General features: G+C 38.3%; 2 protein-coding genes and 1 pseudogene across 5 annotated transcripts; 1 reads left to right on the plus strand and 2 right to left on the minus strand.

Annotated features, from left to right (window-relative positions):
* Positions 1-105: 105 nt before the first annotated feature.
* Positions 106-18639, plus strand: LOC114297894 (AUGMIN subunit 2). Of its 3 annotated transcripts, none has more exons than XM_028242370.2 (7): positions 106-367; positions 3164-3289; positions 8665-8769; positions 9968-10036; positions 16698-16811; positions 17925-18273; positions 18347-18639. In XM_028242370.2, the coding sequence occupies exons 1-6, from the start codon at positions 248-250 to the stop codon at positions 18267-18269; spliced, it is 879 nt and encodes a 292-aa protein (XP_028098171.2). In that variant the 5' UTR covers positions 106-247; the 3' UTR covers positions 18270-18273; positions 18347-18639. The 3 variants fall into 3 exon arrangements, with proteins under 3 accessions (XP_028098171.2, XP_028098174.2, XP_082742965.1); XM_028242373.2 differs by having other exon boundaries at positions 117-367; positions 17925-18248; XM_082886839.1 differs by lacking the exon at positions 9968-10036 and having other exon boundaries at positions 123-367.
* Positions 6885-8556, minus strand: LOC114303859 (uncharacterized). Its single transcript, XM_082886838.1, has one exon. It carries the CDS (start codon positions 7933-7935, stop codon positions 7018-7020), a length of 918 nt encoding a protein of 305 aa, XP_082742964.1. The 5' UTR covers positions 7936-8556; the 3' UTR covers positions 6885-7017.
* LOC145798981 (ketol-acid reductoisomerase, chloroplastic pseudogene) lies at positions 13914-14882 on the minus strand (annotated as a pseudogene). The gene is made up of 2 exons (XR_014340907.1): positions 14696-14882; positions 13914-14611 (listed from the first exon to the last, which is right to left on the minus strand). The product of XR_014340907.1 is annotated as a ketol-acid reductoisomerase, chloroplastic pseudogene (transcript).
* Positions 18640-20415: the final 1776 nt, after the last annotated feature.

A 20415-nucleotide genomic window follows, 5' to 3' on the forward strand; every position in this document is an offset into this window, starting at 1 on the left:
TTTTAAGTATATTTATATTAAATATATTTAAAAATTAAAAAAATTACTTAAAATATTTATAAAAAAATCAATAAAAAAATACGAAAAATAAAAAATTTAAATTTTGAAATTGAATTGTGAAAATCCAAACTAAACCAAGGAATACTACCCATCCATAGCAACTACAACTACTACTAGTGTTCTGATGATTCATTCCTTAATTCTGAATCTTCTGCAAATCAAGAAAACCGAGTGAGGTTGTTTCGTAATGTCGATGGGTAGCGATACGACTTGGGTGAGCAAGAAACCTCTCAGACGCTTGGGAGGAATGTCCGATGCCCTCTCCATCGCCTCCGATCTTGGCTTCTCTCTCTCTCCTCCTCCTCAGGTCCTCTCTTCTTCTTTTAATTTCTCTTTTTTGCATACAATTTGTCATTTTATCTTTTAATGTTCATAATTTTTTTTTTAATTTTTTTATTTTTTTTTTGTGGGTCAGTTTTTGTTTACTTCGATTCGGATGATTTGATTGTCTGAAGTGTCTTCTGATTTTTAAATTTTTTGACATTTTCTTTTTAAGCCATCTCAGCTAATGAAATTTTGATCCAGTGTTTCATTTTTTTATTTATTTTTTATTTTTTTTAAATTCCCAGTACGAAGGGGTTTATTGAGACTTTGGCTTGATCTTGATGAGCAATAATCATTCATTTGACATTTTAATGTGGAATCCTGGTTTTTATTTTTATTTTTTAAAAAAATAAATTTGACAATTAACATAAATTCACTGTTTTAGCATTGCAGTCCGTTTGGATTGGGTGATTAGGCAGGAGAGAAAATGTCAGAATTGGATAGTCTGTTTACTGGAAAGTATTTGTACTATTTTATATGTTATAGTGAACAAATATTATATAAAGCAAGACAGTATCACTTGAGAAAAAATTTGATAGCATTTAGACATCTCCTCACAAATCTCAAACTTTGTTGGAGTGCTAAAGGCATGCATTGTAGAGCACAGATAGACGAGCTTGTCATCCGTCTTTCACTGTGTTTGGTTGGGGGATTTGGAAAGAAAAAGAGAAAAGATATGTGAAATGTGAATAAAATATACTTATATTTTACTTAGTTTTACACACCTTTTTCTTTTTTCTTTCCAATTCCCTTCTCAAATTTAAGTAATGCTTACAATTGAGACTCGAGAGAAAGGGTTTTGTTTTCAACCTCACCTTATATGCACTAAAAAGTGGTCATGGACTTGTCGACATATAACATATGTTATACCTAGTTTAGGTATATGGACTCATCCCTGATATGTGGCTTCTCCTGACAATGCTGTGTTATTCACACATCATGGCTTCCTCCACAAACTTTGCATGCCATGTGTCCAATGGGCACGTGTACCAATGACTAAGATGAAACACTATGACTATGCTTGGTCTTGCTTGGCTTGTGTGGTCCGTCAGTAGCCCCACCAAGTGAGTCAAGCCTCAAGCAATTTGTCATTATAGGCCAACTTGATTGCTTCCACCTAGCTATATCTCCACCTGAAAGAACAAACGCTCCATCATTATGTGGGTTGGGAGTAGGGCCCTGATACTACTACTCTTGGAATCATTAGAAGACTTGTGAATTGAAAGCTAGAGTTCAAAGTTCTTCCAAGTGCTCGCTGAGCTCCTCCCGAAGGATGAGGCATGCTTGGACCAATTTAGACACATAAAATATTGTATCATACCTGCCATTGGATATTGGTCAAAGATCATTTTTCCAAGTGTTCAAGTATTTTTTTTTCCCCCCATAATATTGTACCATTCATTCTTACAAGATGTGAGGATGGAAAAAAAGAAACATTTGGATTATCAATCAGACACTCAAAAAACAACTTACAAGAGAAGAACCCCAAAGAGTGAATGCACCATATCCTCGAATCGGGGGAAGAGTTTGACAAGGATAAGAGAAGTTAAAGAAATTGAAATCCCAAGACGTTGGGGCTGGAAAAGAGAGTCATAGAAGCAATTGGCATTTTATGGTTTCTAGATAATTGATACGATTGTGGAAACATTTGAGCAAATGAAAATTTCCCCCTCCAAGAGGCATCCCAAAATCTAATAAGTTTCCCATTACTCACGTTCAGCTAAATGAATTGAGAGAACCTGACCAGGCCCTGTGAAAATAAATTTCCAAGGAGAGCGATAGGTTCATCACTCTACAATGACTGAGTCCCTCCTAATAGTTTGAAGCCCATATTTGCTTTTAATAACTACAAGTCGTAAAGATTCACTTTCCCTATGGAACCTCCACAACCACTTGCCAAGTAATGTAATATTTCTATCAATAATGTGGCATGCACTAAAACCTCCCTCACATTTTGGAAGGGAAGCAACACTCCAGCAAACTAAATGCTCCTTGCTGCCCTCACAACTTCCTTCCCAATTAATGTTGTTTTTAAGTTTTTGCACTTGTGTATGTCAAATCTTTTTTTTTTCTTTTTTTTTTTCTTTTCCTTTCTTTTTGGCCAAGGTATATTTAAATGTTTTCATCATAAATAATGTATTATAATTAGATTTATTTTGAACAGTCTCGTCTTGAGGGACATTCGTTTGTTGCTGGGAAGTTTATTTATTTTTTTTCTCGAATTATTAAGTTGTTTTTTAATATACTGTAAAATGCATAAGCATTTCATAGTTTATGCAAAGAAATATTTTAGATGAATGAACTGTTTAGTCTTCGTTTGGCATATTGGCTTTTTGGGCTTTTTGGCTAAAATAGCTACAAAAAGACAAAATAGGTTAAAAAGCTAATAAGACAAAATGTCATATCCAAACCATAATCATTTTATTTTTTCTCTCACGAAAGTCAAAAAAGCAAAAAAGCCTATTCCAAACAAGACTTCTTAGCCCCAGGCCAAAAAGTCAAAAAACAAAAAAGCCAACCTACATGCCAAACGAAGCCTTAGTGTATCAGGGATAGTCAAGATCTCTAAATAGTTTCTTTGAATTCATTGTTTATTTTGTTTTCTTTGATTAATAGTTAGTTTTAGTTTATTACTAACTACAGGTTGAAGAGGTATATTTTTCGTTTGAATGAGTTACTATGTGCAGTCTTCATGTTCATACACTAGTGGTTTTAATTGTTTGATTACTATAATGTGGAATATTGGAATTTTTGGTTGAGTTACTTATCTTTGGTGTAGGAAGAGTTTCAAAACTTATCCGCTACTACTGGTGAAAAGGGTGATGACTTGATAAGGGTTTTAAGAGAACTTACCACTGTACAAAGAAAAATAGCAGATTTACAAGTGGAACTTCAAGGTCGCAAGGTGAACTGGTCAAGATTAATTTCCAACTTTCATTCATCTTTAGTTTTCTTGATCAGTTTCAGCTCTTCTTTTTATATTGATATGATCTATGACTGTTTTCACACCTTCTAGGCGCTTAACATGCAGCATGACCTCTTTTCCAACTATTAAACCTCCAATGAAAATGCACTACCAAAAGCAGTGTTTTTAAAGGCTCAAGGCACACCAAGGCACTGAAGTTCTCTTGGGGCCTAGGTGCAAGGCGCAAGGCGAGGTGCGGGCTTTATTGAAGGCGCACAGTCTTAGAAAAAAATAGATAAATTAACATAGACCAATGATTCATAGCATGTTAGTAGTAAGATAACTTAAAAATAAACAAATAAATAAGACAAATAGAAAAGAGAGAGAGAGAGAGAGAGCAGAGAAGAATAAGAAAAAGAAGAACACAACACAGCATTAGAGAAGCAAAAAAAAAAGAAAAAAAAGAAAGAAAGACAGGAAAAGATACAACAACGAAGAATAAGAGGAAGAAGAACCCAACCAGCCCAGCAACGAATAAGAAGGGAGGGGGGAGGGGGGAGGGGGAACAGAGAGCAAGTCAAAGAAACACCAAGAAGAAGAACCAGGCAGCGAAGAAAAAGAGAAGGAGAAGAGGAGCAGTGAAGAAGAGTAGAGAAGAAGAAGAAGAAGCAAAAGAAGAAGAAGGGCTCACCTGGTCTAGAGATGAGACTAGACGAGCCAAAGGGAAGAAGAGAGACACCGCAAGATTTCTTCTTTCTTTTGAATCGATTAGGGCATTTCATATTGATTTGGGGTTGGTTATTGAGCAGTATAGCTCGGAGTTCTAATCCTCTGTGATTGGAGCCTTTAAAAACAGTATATGAACCGTTAGATTCAATCAATAAACAAAAAAAAAAACAAGTTGCAAATAGTCGCGCGACTTGCGCCTTTGTTCACCTGGCCAAGTCACACAAAAGGCGCATGCCTTTTTCAACTCGCCTCAACTTGGGTGGCTTCAGGTGCTGCACCTGCACGTCGTTGCGCCTTGCGCCTTTCACAACACTAACCAAAAGTACATGATCTTAATTGTATTATGATCACGGCTTGAAGTCATATAGGGGAAGAATATGTTGGATGGTGGGGGAAAAGAAAGAATGTATCATGTGTGAACTTTATGGGAATGTTCCAAATTTCTTTTCCAATTTTCTGGTTGGCGATTACCTGCACTTAGGTGCATACATATTCACCACATACATCCAATAAAGTGTGTGTGTGTCCTTGTGTATGTGAAGATTTCCTTTTGAACTAATACCTGCTTGTCAGTCTTCCCAAGTTTCATGAATATCTCCCTTCATAAAGATTTTTAAGATAAACTTAAATGTCAGATATCTTTTGGATGGATGGATGTATCATGTATGCCACATGCAGTGGATCTTCATTTCTTTATGGTCTGTGGAATGTGAATCTTGGATACCATTCACCATATTGTTTTGAAACAAGTGTCTATTATTGTTATTTATTATTATGCCCATGGAGAATCATGTTTGTTCACTGACCCCATTTCCTGGGTTTTATATTTACACTGCTATTTAAGGTGGGGTTGTAACCATAGAAAGTAGGTCACAATTTGAGACTTGTGCGTAGCACCTTATGCAAATATCCGTAAGATGTTTTTGTGTTAAAATTCAATATATAAAGAGAATTGTATTATTGATTGATGTATAGTTTGTATACAATGACTCTCCTATATATAGAAGAGAAAAACATATTCACTTACCACACGCAACTCTCACCTAACACACTTACATCTACCTACCACACTCAACTCTCACCTAACACACTCAACTCTACCTACCACACTTACAGCCCCCCTCAAACTCAAGGAGGATAGATACTAACCAACTTGAGTTTGGAGAGAGTAACAAAACAAGAAAATAGTCTAATACATAAAATAAAAGAGGATAGGAGACACTGTATGGTCGTGTCAGACCGTTGGTGAAGATACTGGATGGTTGTGTCATAACGTTGTAGAGGACACTGGATGGTTGTGGCAGACCGTTGTAGCAGATAATGTTGTGACAGTTGTTGTGACAGTTTACGGAGTCTTGCTGGACCCTTGTAGAAACTAACCGGAATCAATGTCGGGACAGTTTACAGAGTCTTGTCGGACCCATGAAGGAGCTAACCGGAATCAATGTCGGGACAGTTTATAGAGTCTTGTCGGACCCTTAAAAAGTCGCACCCTCAAAAGGTGTGCCCAATCTGTCAAAAGGCGTGCCATCAAAAGGCGTGCCCAATCCATAAAAAGGCGTGCCATCAAAAGACGTGCCATCAAAAGGCGCGCCCATGTTGTCGGCGAGCGCCGAGAGGCGCATGATGCGCGTGTCAGCCTCGGCTATTTAACCAAGACGGAGGCTGAGGCTGAAACAAAAAACCCTGCTAAAATCCTCTGAAAAACTCTTCGTTTGCTGAGAGAGATACTCTGTTCGTTTGCTGAGAGAGATACTCTGTTCGTGTGCTGAGAGAGATACTCTGTAACACTCTGTAACCAATCCTTCTCTGAAAGTACCAGTCGGAAATCGCTGCTTCGCTGAAACACTCAGCAACCCAAAAAACATGGCCTCTTCGTCCTGTTCAGCTACCCAGAACATGGCCTCTTCTTCCCGTGGTCTGCTCACTCTCTTTCCCGACCTCAACGAGTCAACAGGAGAGATAACTGGTGCGGTGGCCCGTGAACCTCAACCAAACACCTCTGGTTTTGCTCCGTTGAACTTTCCGATGCGGTCGGTGGAGCAAAAAATGGCAGTGCAAACGGATATTGAAGCCAATCAGTATACATTGAAGTCATGTGTGGAAACCATGACTGCGGTCACAAATTTGTCGCACCGGCTGCAGAGTAGGACAAATGAGGTGCAACAGGTAAACGCCCAACTGGCTCTGCTCCAACGCATGTATAAGGATGCGCGAGCAGAGATAAGTGTGCTAAAGGCGGAAAATAAGGAGCTGAAGCGGAAGGCCACCGTGATGTTCCGATTTGGAGGGCCGCCATATGCTGCAGTGGAGGAGCAGGGTGTAGTGATCGTGCCCAGTGGAGTGGGAAACACGGAGGCAGCACCGTCAAGGGCCGCTCAGGACGGAGGCAAGAAGAAGAGACCGGCGGCAGAGTAGAGAAGAAAATCCTGCCTGTGGATGTGGTTGTTTTGTTGTTGTGGTTTGTTTTTTTTTTTTTTTTTTTTTGGTGTAAAATTGTGATCGGGGTTGAGTCCCTGATATGAATAAAATGACAAGGTGGTGGAATGTTGTTGGTGTTATTTTGTGGTGTTGTTTTGTGTAATAATAAAAATAAAATAAAATAAAACAATGGATAAAGAAAATAGATAAAAATATGTGTGGATGGAGGACCCAAAAAAAAAAAAAAAAAAAACGGGTGATGCTCTCACTAACAATGGTAGGGATAGGAGAAATATAATATAATAAAATATATATATATATATATATATATTAAAATAAAAAAAAATAAAAAAAGGTGAAATAATGTGGGTGGAATAAAGTAAGAGAAAGGAGGGATATGATTAAAGGGAGTTTGAAAGTGTGAAAAGATGAGAGAAAAAGGATGTTTTGAATTGTTTTTTTTTTTTTTTTTTTTTGTTAGTGGAAGCTTTAGGGAATATAGTATAATAAACATATATTAAAAGAAAAGAAAGTGGAGTGGGGTTGGTGTAATTTGTGGCTGATGGGGGCAATGAAGGCTAACTCACACCCAGCAGACAGAGGCACATGCATGCACAGTACACATGCACCGAGACCATCTCTCTCTCTTTCTCATCTATCACACTGAGACCCTGGCTCAAGGCATAAGCAGCTTTCTTTCCTATAAACTGATCATCTTCTCCAATAACATGTCTCCGCTCAGAATGTCCAAGAATAACCCACTTGCAACCAATATCCTGCAATTGTTCCACACGGATTTCTCCTGTGAAAGCCCCACCTTTTCCGATCCAAGAAGTTTGAGCAGATATCTCAATCCGATCTGTCAATGAGTTCTTTACCAGATCGACATAAACAAAGGGAGGTGCAACAACAACATCAACATCAGGCTCCAACTTCGCACTATTCAAGTCCGAGACAAGCTTACTGATCGATTCTTTTGTCCCATTGCACTTCCAGTTGCCACCAACAAAGAACTTGCCGGAGCCGGCCATGGCAACGACGCCTCTGCAACTTTTTCGTGAAGAGAAGGAGGAGAGACGGGTGGAGGGAGAAAGCGGATTCGGGGAAACCAGAAAGGGAGTTGGGTATTTCGCTGGAGAGTGTGTTGCCGGTGGCAGAGATGATGGAAGGCTCGGCGTGTTCCAGCTGCTTATTGATGGGGTTTCATCTCCTTTGTCTTTGTAGGACCCACAACTACTAACCTTAGAAGGTGCTGCAACATTCTTGAGTGGCCCCCAACACTCCACCTTGTTGTATTCTGGAATGTTGGAGTGAAAATATACCCAAACCAGAGCTTCCTCTAATTCTGGATAGTTGTTGAACAAATTCCCATCTCCATGTACAAAGGCCTTCAAAACCACAGGGAATTCCTTGGAGAAGATGAAGAATCTGAGCCTAGCACAGAGATCTAATAGAAAGTGGCCACCACTTATGTGACAGTGAACATGGAGAGACATTTTCTCCTGGACTTTCTTCCACTCTGCTACAACTTCATCTCTCTGAAACTTATTGTACCACCCCTGTAACTGAGAGTTGTTTATTGATTGAGAGATGGCCAGAGTGAGCTTAGAGGTTATATCACTATGTGTGAGTGTATAAGTTCTTGGAAGCTTCCCTGGATGCTTCTTTTCATCAACTCCTAGGAACAGAACCTGCAGCTTTGAAGCTTCAAAGATTGCGGGCCCAAATAACCTTGCAACAGGGACAATAGATTGGTGCTTCTTGGGTGATCTTCTTCCGTGGATGAAAAGAGAGCTGTTTTGGTGAAGTTGAGAGAGTGAGGAAGGCTTTAGCTCAGATAGAAAATTCCAGCGGGCAGCAAAGGCAAAGTTGCCGGCCGGCTGCCCGCCGGTGACAAAGAAATACAGGTTTAAATCTTATTGCTCTGATACCATGTTAAAATTCAATGTATAAAGAGAATTGTATTATTGATTGATGTATAGTTTGTATACAATGACTCTCCTATATATAGAAGAGAAAAACATATTCACTTACCACACTCAACTCTCACCTAACACACTTACATCTACCTACCACACTCAACTCTCACCTAACACACTCAACTCTACCTACCACACTTACATTTTGTATCTTCATTGCACTCTAAACTTCTGAATTTGATCTTGCCATATTTCATTTAAACTTTGGCATTGATTTATCTTGTTTACATGATTGGGAACTTTTAGGAGGATAAGAATGTAGCACATTTGACACATGTGAGTGAAATGGAAAAGAAGATTGAGACTTTGGCAAGAATTACAACTATATTGAAGGATGTCATTCAGAACAAGGTAATTTATTTTATTCTAATCTTTGGCCATCTCTGCATCTTTGATTGTTATGTACCTTAGGTTGGGATTCAATGACTTTGTATCAGATCGTTATGTTTCATTTCTTGTTATGACAAATACTAGGCATGTACTCATAAATGCATGCAAAAACACCACACTAATTTTGTTCCCTTGATTGTAGATATAAGAAGGCATTAATTATCATGCTGCAAATTATCAAGTGGTCTAGTCTGTAGGGTTCATTGAGTACCTTGTTTTTATGCTGTAGGTTAGTTATGCTGTTTCGGGCAGTGTCATCTGAGTTTTTCACATGATTGAACTTTTTTTTGAACAAAGAATAAGCTGTCCTTGTGTACATAAGATCTATGCATAGGTGAATGTTTTTTTTTTTTTTTTTTGATCGGTGAAAGTTAGTTGTTAGTTGTTAGATTAGCACCTATGGGAGTTAGCCTCCCCACCTTTTGCAAAGCACAAAGTGTTTGCCTCCTTAGTTCAACTCCCCCTAAGGAGAGTTGAACCCATGACCTCTCCCTAGGGACTAAGCCCTTAGGAAAGTTTTTAAAGCTGCCACTACCTCAATAACAATAAGCGGAAAAAGAAGAATTGCCACAACAACATTAAAACTTTTCAAGCAGAAAGAATTCAAGGACTCTAACAAGGACATGTTGCTTGCTTACTTAGAAGTCTATATTCCATTGAATGTTGAGATATTTTATCACTCTTTTTCCTATGACAAAGCTATGGAGGTTCCGCACCTTCTAAATGTTTAGGATCTGCTGATTTAGTTTTGGATCCCAGGCATAGAGCTGCTGCTTAAAGTTCTGCATTTTTTGGTATTTTATTGAGATTGCTGGCTTTTTTATTTTTATTTTTATTTTTATTTTATTTTTTGGTCCTAAAGAGTCTATTATCTGGTAATCCCCAGAGTCTGTGCATACATGCAAACAATAGAGGGACAGGGATAATTTTGTATTTTGAGGTATTTCTGTGGAAACTCGAAAGAATTATGAAAGAGATTGAAAAAGTTTTTTTTTTTTTTTTTCTTTCCGAAATCACTTCTCTTGCAAATAAGAAACTTTGAATTAGGCGCCAAGGACTAGTTTCTTTATCTTCCCTCATTCCTTTTGGCAACACAATGAAATGACCTGAGTATTCTGTATTGTACCTTACCTCATTGACATTCCATCTGTCTTGGCAGGACCGCATTATAGCTCGTCTTCAACAACCATATTCACTAGATTGCATCCCCGTGGAAGCAGAGTTTCAGGTTGGTCAATGATGAATTTAACTTGTTCTCATATTATTTTTGGATAATTTCTGTTATGTAATCAAATGTATGCCAATCCTTCTTTCTGTCTTTCTTTGGTAGGAAATTCTTTTATGGTTGTAGCATTTTCAGATTGGTTAAGATTTTAGAGTAGGTAAGTTTTGGTCCCAGTATTATACAACATGAAATACCAGGTTCTGAGGAAGTAGGATTCTATCTCTTCTAGATGATCTTGACTTCATGAGCAGGGTACTGTAGAAAATTGAAGTCCTTGATATGGATCAATCAGCAGTATAGGTTGTTTGCTTTTAGTTAGCAAAGATGGCTCTGTCCTATCTTTAGCCAATGCCTTAAAGAAGATATTCCTCATGCAATTAGAGAAATACGTATTATATGGTGTTTGTATAATTTGTCCAATCGTTATACTCTGCTTCAGAGTTCAAATTACCCACTAGTCCTGGTTACCTGTTTTCCATTATGTCACAAATGTTTCCATTAACTTCTTGAAAATTTCCAAGAGAATGCACTTATGAATTGTGATGCATGTATTGCATGGCAATCTATCCAATAAGGTGATTTCCTATTGTAAAATTTTTAGTTCAGCAAAATTTTATGATAACAGTTTGACCAACTAGTTTTTAATTTAAACTGATTTGGATAAAATTTGTTGTTTTCTCACATTTCTGAATTTTCATTATTGGAAAAGACGAAGAAAAAGTTTAGAAACAGAGTTCACATTTTCATTTTAAATGTGTCACCAGACTTAATGAAACCATTGAATTGTTGAGGTTGTTTATGTAAGATAGCTTGATATACATTGTTAGGCCCATTTCCTAGTAGTTTAGGCTTTTGGGAAAATTGGTGACTTAATAGTTTATTCATAGCTAAGATGTATGGACAGTTCTAAGAAGGTGCAATGACCATGTCAGACATCGACACTCGTCTAAGACTCCAACAGCAACATGTGTTGGACAGATCCAAACGAGTCCTATTATTAAATGAAAATTTTTTAGACTTGGACTTTGGGGGCACAATGTCCATCACTTAGACACACAAGAAACACAACACAAGTTGGAAAAAAAAAAAAACTTGGAATCTAATGATAAAAGAAAAACAATATAGATTTTATACATATTAATCCTTGGGCATAATTACACGGACTTGTCTTCCCTTGTCAAGAGTTGTCGGCCCAATGGCATTAACGCTGCCATTGAAATAACAAAAATACCCTTCCATAATAAAGTGACCAAAAAAACCAAAATAAACACTCCTCTCTTACCATGACATCACCTCACACAACTGTATCCTCCCTATCTTCAAAGCTCACACTCCCTTCTCTAAACTTCACCCTTTCTGCAAATCCTGCTCAACAAAGCTAGTCAACCATCACCTAACTCCACGCATCACCCCACCAGCCCCAACAACTACCCATCGCTGCCACCACCAAACCCATTGCCTTTACTGCCTATCTACCTCCTTGTGGTAGCCCCTTTATTGCCATTATGGGTGTGAACCACCCATTCCCATCCCCCAAACCCTCCCACCATCCAGGCTTCCCTAATTGGCCATTTGCTAATTTGTCAATCCGTTCACTATTTTAATAATCATTATGAAACTATACAAAAAAAAGTCCAAGATTCCATTTTTTTCTACTTTTTGCACATTTTCGTAAAAACCCAAAAAATCATCCCAAACATACTATTTTTTTTTTACCACATATTTTAGCTCAAAAGCCAAAATGTTACTAAAATAGCATGTTCCCAAACGAGGCCTTGTAGTCAAAGTTTACGGTGATCAACAAAATTTGATTTAGCCGATTAGTTGGTGTAAAAAAATCAATGTATAAAGAGAAATAGAGAATTGTATATATATGGATTGTATTATTGATTGATTTATGTTATACATTACAAATGGTGAGGGGCTCCTTATATAGGAGATGTAGTGGAGTAGGTGGTAGTAGGTGGTAGTGGTAGGTGTGTAGTAGGTGGTAGTAGGTGGTGGTAGGTGTAGTAGGTGGAGTAGGTGATGGTAGGTTTTAACAGTCCCCCGCAAACTCAAGGGGGATAGGAACTAACCAACTTGAGTTTGGAGAGAGTAACAAAACAAGAAAATAATCTGAAAAATAAAAAATGGATAGGAGACACTGTATGGTCGTGTCAGACCGTTGTAGAAGACTATATGGTTATGGCAGACCGATGTAAAAGACACTGGCTCGTGTTGGACCGATGTAGAAGACAGTTTATGGGGTCATGTCGGACCGTTGTAGCAGACAATGTTGTGACAGTTGTTGTGATAGTTTACGGAGTCTTACTGGACCCTTGTAGAAACTAACCGGAATCAATGTCGGGACAGTTTACAGAGTCTTGTCGGACCCATGAAGGAGCTAACCGGAATCGATGTTGGGACAGTTTACAGAGTCTTGTCGGACCCTTAAAAAGTCGCACCCTCAAAAGGTGTGCCCAATCTTTCAAAAGGCGTGCCATCAAAAGGCGTGCCCAATCCATAAAAAGGCGTGCCATCAAAAGGCGAGCCCAAGTCATAAAAAGATGTGCCGGACATGATGGCGAGGCGCGTCACCACATTGGCTTGCGCGCCCGTTTTGTCGTCTGGCGTCAAGTGGCGCGCGATGCGCGTGGCTGCCTTGGCTATTTAACCAAGACGGATGCTGAGGCGGAGGCAGAGGCTAAGACAAAAAACTGGCTAAAAACCTCTGAGAAACTCTTCGTTGTCTTGAGAGAGATACTCTGTAACACTCTGTAACCAACCTTTTTCTGAAACACTCAGCAACCCATAACATGGCCTCTTCGTCCCGTAGTCTGCTCACTCTCTTTCCCGACCTCAACGAGTCCACAAGAGAGGTAACTGGTGCGGTTGCCCGTGAACCTCAACCAAGCGCCCCTGAGTTTGCTCCGTTGACCTTTCCTATGCAGTCTGTGGAGCAAAGAATGGTAGCGCAATCAGATATTGAGGCGAATCAGTATACATTGAAGTCATGTGTTGAAACCATGACTGCGGTCACAAACTTGTCGCACCGGCTGCAGAGTAGGACAAATGAGGTGCAGCAGTTAAACGCCCAACTGTCTCTGCTCCAGCGCATGTATAAGGATGCGCGAGCAGAGATAAGTGTGCTAAAGGCGGAAAATAAGGAGCTGAAGCGGAAGGCCACCGTTATGTTCCGATTTGGAGGGCCGCCATATGCTGCAGTGGAGGAGCAGGGAGTAGTGATCGTGCCCAGTGGAGTGGGAAACACAGAGGCAACACCGTCAAGGGCCTCCCAGGACGGAGGCAAGAAGAAGAGACCGGCGGAATAGGCGAAGAAGTGATGTCGGTGGGTGGCCGTTTGCAGAAAAGAAAACAAAGCTTGTGGTGTTGTGTTTGGGTTTGTGGTTTTTTTTTTTTTTTTTTTTGATGTAAAATTGGGATCGGGATGGATCCCTGAGATGAATAAAATATGGGTTGTTGTGCAAATTTGTAAATGTTTTGTTTTTTTTTGTTTTTTTGTTTTTTTGTTTTTTTGTTTTTTTTTTGTTTTTTTTTTTTGTTTTTTTTTTTTTGTGAAAAGAAGGGAATCGAAAAAAAATAAAAATAAATAAATAAATAAATAAATAAGGGGATGGTGCTGAAATGATGAGCATGGGGATGATGAATATATAATGAGGAATAAAAATAATAAAGGTGGGAGTGGGGAACAGACTCTTAATGGGTTCTGAAACGGTGGGATGAAAAAAGAGAAAAAAAAATATATATATATATATATATAATAATAATAATAATAATAATAATAATAAAAAGAATGGGTCAAATTGTGAGTGCGTGGAGAATTATTATTTTAGAGGATGGTGTATGGTCAGCATGATGATTATGTCTTTGGTAGAGGTTAGATGATGAGTCTATTTTGTTTTGGGGGGAGGAGTCGGTGAGAACCCTTCCTGAGGCCAATCTTGACCACAATGCCTGATTTTGCTTCTGCAAGAGAATCCCTCAGATTCTGAGTTTGAGCAGGGCCCTGTGAACCCCAACCAATAACACCAATTTGCTTAATGCCCTTGAAGGCATCAGGTAGCAGAGGAAACAGATCCCTCCCTCCTCTCACAATATACTCGTCGTGACCAGCGAGAGTAATTTTCTCCGTGTTGAAAACTGAACTGTCGAAATCAAGCGAAGTCAAGGGCTTCATCGCGGGCGTAGAGACCATGCGAGCTCCGAGAGCTGAGCCCGAACCAACCTTATTTCCAGGCAAAAATCGAGATGCTTTGAGAGATTTCAAAGCTGTCTTTGAAGACGAAGACGAGAGAAACCCAAGATTGAGAGGTAGGGTTTTAGAAACTGGCTTTAGGGTTTTGGATGACGAAGATGCAGAACGACCGGCAGCAGCCACTGAGGCAGAGAAGGAAGTAGCAACCGCCGACATTGATGACTCTGGAGAAGAAATCTGCAAAGAGTACTTTGAAGATCTTTTGATGCAACCAATGACTCCGCTGGTGGCTCCGCTGACTTCAATGGCGACGGCACCGGAAGCAACGTCCTCAGGAGGAGATTCAGAGGACTTGGAATTGAACCACGGTTCAGTGGTTCCTGCAACAGAACCAAGAGAAGAAAGCATTGGATGTGGTGCCGTAACAGGGATCCCACCAAGTAATTGTTGCTTCATAGTTGCACCTGCAAAGTGCTTTGGCTTCATTTCATCTTGAGCAACCTTAAAGGACATGAAATGAGGAAGGGCCGAAACCTTGGTTGACAAGGGCCACTGAACTTGAGTGCTTTGACTTGAATTTGAGTGCTTTGACTTGGATTTAGAGTTGGGTTTGGTTCTAATGTTGCTGGTGGAAATCTGAAATGGAGAGAGACTTCTTGGGTTTGAATGAAGATGAGCAGAGCAACCTAGAGCAACCCTCTGTTTCTCCAAACAATCATCAGGGAGTGGAAGTGAATCTGATTATTACAGATTACTGCATGCCTGGAATGACAGGCTATGATTTGCTCAAGAAAATTAAGGAATCTTCATCTCTGAGAAATATACCAGTAGTGATTATGTCATCTGAGAATGTTCCTCATATGATGAAAACCAAACATTTGAATCAGCAACAACAAGAAGATCAAGATCAAGAAGAATAATTGGTGGCAGCGGAGTGAAGGTATGTGTAGAGGTCCGGCGGGCGGCCAAGGCGAGACTGCCGCCCGCCGGTGAAGCAGAATGACTAGGTTGTTAACCTGGCTTTGATACCATGTAAAAAAATCAATGTATAAAGAGAAATAGAGAATTGTATATATATGGATTGTATTATTGATTGATTTATGTTATACATTACAAATGGTGAGGGGCTCCTTATATAGGAGATGTAGTGGAGTAGGTGGTAGTAGGTGGTAGTGGTAGGTGTGTAGTAGGTGGTAGTAGGTGGTGGTAGGTGTAGTAGGTGGAGTAGGTGATGGTAGGTTTTAACAGTTGGAATGTTTTTACAGAGTGCTTTGTTTACAAAATTTGTATATATGCATATATGTGTGTGTGTGTGTGTATCCAAATCAGATTCAATTATTTATCTTTACAAATCAGACGCAATATACATATCCTTGCTTTGTTCTTATTTTATTTTGCTTTATTTATATATATATATATATATATATATGTATATATGCCCATTAGAACTGCTTTATTGTGGCGGTGGATGATTGGGCATTTTTCCTTGCTGTCATTAGTTTTTCCTGAGAGCTTAACTAGGTGGTGGTGGTGGGTTTTTAATAGTGGTGGAGGTAATGGGTGGTGGGTGTTTAATTTTGAGAATAATATTATGGTGGGATGTTTGGTTGTAGTGATAAGGAATTGAGTATGGAAACAAAGGTATTTTTGGTATTTAGAGATTGAATTTTATTGACATAAGAAATTTTGGTTACAATCTATAATGGTTATATAACGGAGGTGAGATCCATGCATATTGTGAGTAAAAAGTAAGGGATGGCAACGTAATTTAAAAAATCACAGGGGAGGCCTATGTAAGGAAAATTTTATTCATACACACCATATAAAATCATATTACACGCTAATTATGCCGTTCAGATATAAACTTTTGAACAAGAGTCAAATGTTCGGACATAAACTTCAAAACAAAAGATAGTTGTTTAGAATCCAAATATAAACTATTGAATGGAATGTATATCCAAACAATTCATTTTTGTTCTAAAGTTTATGTCCGAACATTTGACTTTTCTTTAGAACTTTATATTCGAATAATACAAATGGTGTATATTGAGATTTTCTATGGCTTGCAAATAGAATTATCTTCCGTGTTATTAGCCCTAATCCTTACTCTTTTAGATTTTAGGAATTAGCGTTATAACATTTGTATTTTCTTTAAATGAAATATCCATATTTACGACATATAATAAATATACAAATTATATATTTTTTGGGCATGACTCCCATGTGTTGTGTATTAAATTTGTTGAAAATTACCGTATCAGCATGTCCGTGTCTTGTCGCATGTCTGTGCTACTTGGATTCAAAATTAAGAAATTCGTATGTGCCTCGAAACTGATTCTTTAACTTTCAAAATCTCTGCATTTTTAGTCAAAAAATAAATCTTGCTGGAGGCTGTTTATTGGTTGTCAGAGTTCATTTTATCATTACAAATTGCATTCTTATGCCATGTGTTGCTTGGGTGTGCAGAAACAATTTTCAGAATTACTAATGAAGGCTGCAAGTGATTATGGAGCCTTGACTGCATCTGTTGCAGATTTCCAGTGGAGTCAAAACTTCAAGGAACCACCTTCTGTATGGGGGGTAAGTTTATAGGAATGTTGAATTTGGATAGGGGTTTGAAAATGGAAAGGAAAATTTAAGGAATTTTAGTTTATATTTCATTCACATTTCTGTCAAATTTTCCTTTCCATTTTCGAATCTCTATCCAAATCCATAATCCAAACACAGCCTTATTATTATCATAGTTGAGAATGCACATTGCATTCTCTTTTGTGCTCTAAGAGCATTTCTTTTAGCTTATTCTAGGTCAGTTATTATGTTAGAAATAATATGAAATTGTGTTCCACTATGGTTTGACAACCCCTAACCCCCGGGAGTCTCTTTTATTGTCCATCAGATTCACCCTGATATGGATTACGAATTTTGACTCTGATTTCAATTTTTTGTATTTGTATTTGTACTTGTGCTTGTACTCTTGGGAACATGAGAGAGTGTCTGGAAACCTCATGAAATTCCACTTTAATTTTAACATAGCCTGTGGAGGTTGTCATTTTTAGGATGATCTCTTAGTCTAAAAGAACTCAATTATGAAAACAGTACTTGTGTTAAAATTTTTCATGCCATGTTCTCTATCCCAAAAAATAAAAATAAATCTGAAACTGTCTTTCTTCCTGCTGTTTTTAAACTATCACGGCCTTGTGGGGTGGCTATGTAAAACATGACTTGTCAAACTCCAGAAGCATTCATCAAACTAGTGGTTTGTTTCCTATTTTTCCCCAAATATGAATATGTTCACCATTTCTTAATTTTTTGAGAGAATTCATAGATTTTATGATACAAATTTATTCGACATGCCCTTTTAAAAGGATGGAATATGTTCCTATTTACTACCATGTGGTTTCCAAGTGCTCCTTTCTTTATGATTGCACAGTATGAGGAAATTGTCTTCTCCTTTAACTGAGTTGGAATATTTGTTAATAAAGGCCATGTTTGGATCATGGATTTGGGTAGGGATTTGGAAAAGGAAAAGAAAAGGCAAGGGAAATAGAGAAAATTTAGCTTATATTTCATTCGCATTTCCCTCACATTTTTCTTTCTTTTTTTAAATGCTACCAAATTCATGATCCAAACACAGCCTAAACAGGTGGTTTTCCTGCAAGATCCAACCTTGACCTCGGTGTTTAAATGCTGTAGGAAATGCTCCGTCCAATTCCTGTGGCTTTAGCATCTTGTACCCGATTCTTTGAAGCCATGTCTGCAATGAGGGAATCGTTTGCTACACTTCAAAATTTGAGAGTGGGTCATTCCTCTTCTTCCTTGCATGCAACACCAGTCAAGGATTCTTCTCAAACAACACTAGGGGATTCTGAATGCGTGACCCCACCTCCTTGGAGGAGTGAGTCGGACGATTTAACTCTCAGAACTCTCAGTGGTCCAAAAGCAGAAGATGAACATGGTGAAGTAGGCGACACTCATCAAGTTGATGGCACGAGCCACAGGAGATTGTCCTGGCCTCTAGTAAAAAAGAGTGGATTATAACAAGGTTTTTTCTCTTTTAATTGCATGTGTGCAAGATTTTCATTATGGTGTGATTCTTTCTGCTCTTCCTTTTGCAGCCTTGATGAAGCTGAAGAGAGCTTTGGATGAAGTTTTCGAAGAATTTGGAGAGCACACTTCATATTTTTTTTTCTTCATTAAAATGGGAAAATATTTGCAATTTTTATTTTTATTTTTTTGTATTGACATATTATGTTTTTAGGGTTCTTCTTTTTCTTCTTCTTCTTCTTCTTCTTCTTCATTATTTATTTATTTATTTATTTTTTAATGGAAAATTGAAAATGAATACTCACTCACATTATGGTATATATTTTGAAAATGGTGATGGATAATAGGCTTGCTTTGAACAAAAGTCAAAAGGATCATTAATTATGATTTTTTTTTTTTTTTTTTTTTTAACTCCTCTGACGGAGATAGTTAGCAACAGTTAAGAATTAGTGGCGTTTTAAAAAATGTGTGAAGTCTTTAGTGGTGTTTTTAAAACGCTACAAAGATATGATGATCACATCAGTGACGAATTTTGTAAACGTCGTCTTATCTTTTTGCGGCATTTAAAAAATGCTGCCAATTCCTGATTTTCTCAGTGTTAGCTGAACAAAAGTATAATCTCTCAAAAGTTTACTAATCACCAATCGGTGGCCACAATCAGTAGGCCCAGGCCACCGGCTGTAGTGGTCAGTAACGTTGTGTAAATGTCTTTTGGTGCATAAAAGCATATTCTAAGGGGAATGAGTTCTCCACAATCTAAAAATAAACTGGATTGTCCAGTCCAATATAACTAATCAAATTGCGACACATCATTATTTTGGCCATTTCACAACACAGAACATGCCAAATAGGCACAAAAAAAACATGGTTCATGCTCAACTTGATGGTCATCTCCATTCTTACAGTGACTATCATCATCTATTCCCACTCACCTATGCGATGACCATTGTCGCTGTCGTTGTCCATTACCCACTCACGCACGACCAATGACATCGCTTCCCCATCTTTTCCTATTGCAACTCAAAGTTCCCACCCCTTCTCTAGCCTACCATAGCAACCACCATCTTGACCAGATATGATCACCACCTTGGGTAGTAACCCAATCTAAGTACAAGTTGAGACAAACACATACACAGATCTACTATCCCTCTATGATGATGGATCTATGGTGAGAGAAAAAATTCCATTGCAACAGTTATACCGTTATCAGAATTGACATGTAATGTTATCATCTAATCATATCCTATGTAAGCATAATGTACTTCACTATGCAGATGTATTATAGTGGGTTGAGTTAGGTTGGGCGAACACCTTATTTGTGTTTTGATATTGGATAATGATATCACGCATCAAATTCCTGAAGTTTTACTTCTGTGGTTGATGATTTTGTGAGCTAGCAAATTCCTGGATGATTCATTTGGGAAGGTTGTGATAGTAATGAAACAGTGATGAGTGAGCGGAAGGGGGTTGTCATCTAAGGTAGGGTGGGGAAGCAGATCTACATCGAGGTAAGGAAGGAGAGAGGAAGCAATAGTCTCATATGGGGGGAAAGAGAAAAGGACCTGCAACGATGAAGGAATGGAGGGAGTGGCAATTGCAGGGTGAGGGTCAGATAGGGCGAAAAAGAAGGGAGGGGAGGGGAGGGGAGATTCAGATCACAAGTGACAGAGGGGGGGACCTAGGGGAGGGTGCTCTAGGCATATGACGTTCTTTCCAACTAAAGATGACAATGTTTTTCGCTTCTGCAATTTAGATGAATACGTTGCACGATCCAAGCCATGAAATGGATAGTTTGATTGGACTAGACCATCCAGTTTATTTGTGAATGGCAGAGAAGCCATTCCTATTTGAACATAGAAGTTCAAGTATAGCCATTATATTTTTTCACTAAAAACTAGAACATGCTTTTAAGTTTTGAACTATTACTCAATCCAAATCATTAGCAATGGCAACATGATTTTATTCATTTCCCTTTTTCTTTCTTACATTCTGCTTTTTGAAAATTAAAATTGTACCCATAGAGAGAGAGAGAGAGAGAGATTGAACTCTCTTTTTTTCTTTATTTATTTGTTTTTATTTTTTATTTTTTGTACATCGAAAGAACATCAAATAGTGATTGGCATCCTATCATGAGACTCAA

Source organism: Camellia sinensis, chromosome 9 (assembly GCF_055761805.1).
Source record: "Camellia sinensis isolate YWXY chromosome 9, ASM5576180v1, whole genome shotgun sequence".
In the NCBI taxonomy this organism is placed as follows: domain Eukaryota; kingdom Viridiplantae; phylum Streptophyta; class Magnoliopsida; order Ericales; family Theaceae; genus Camellia; species Camellia sinensis.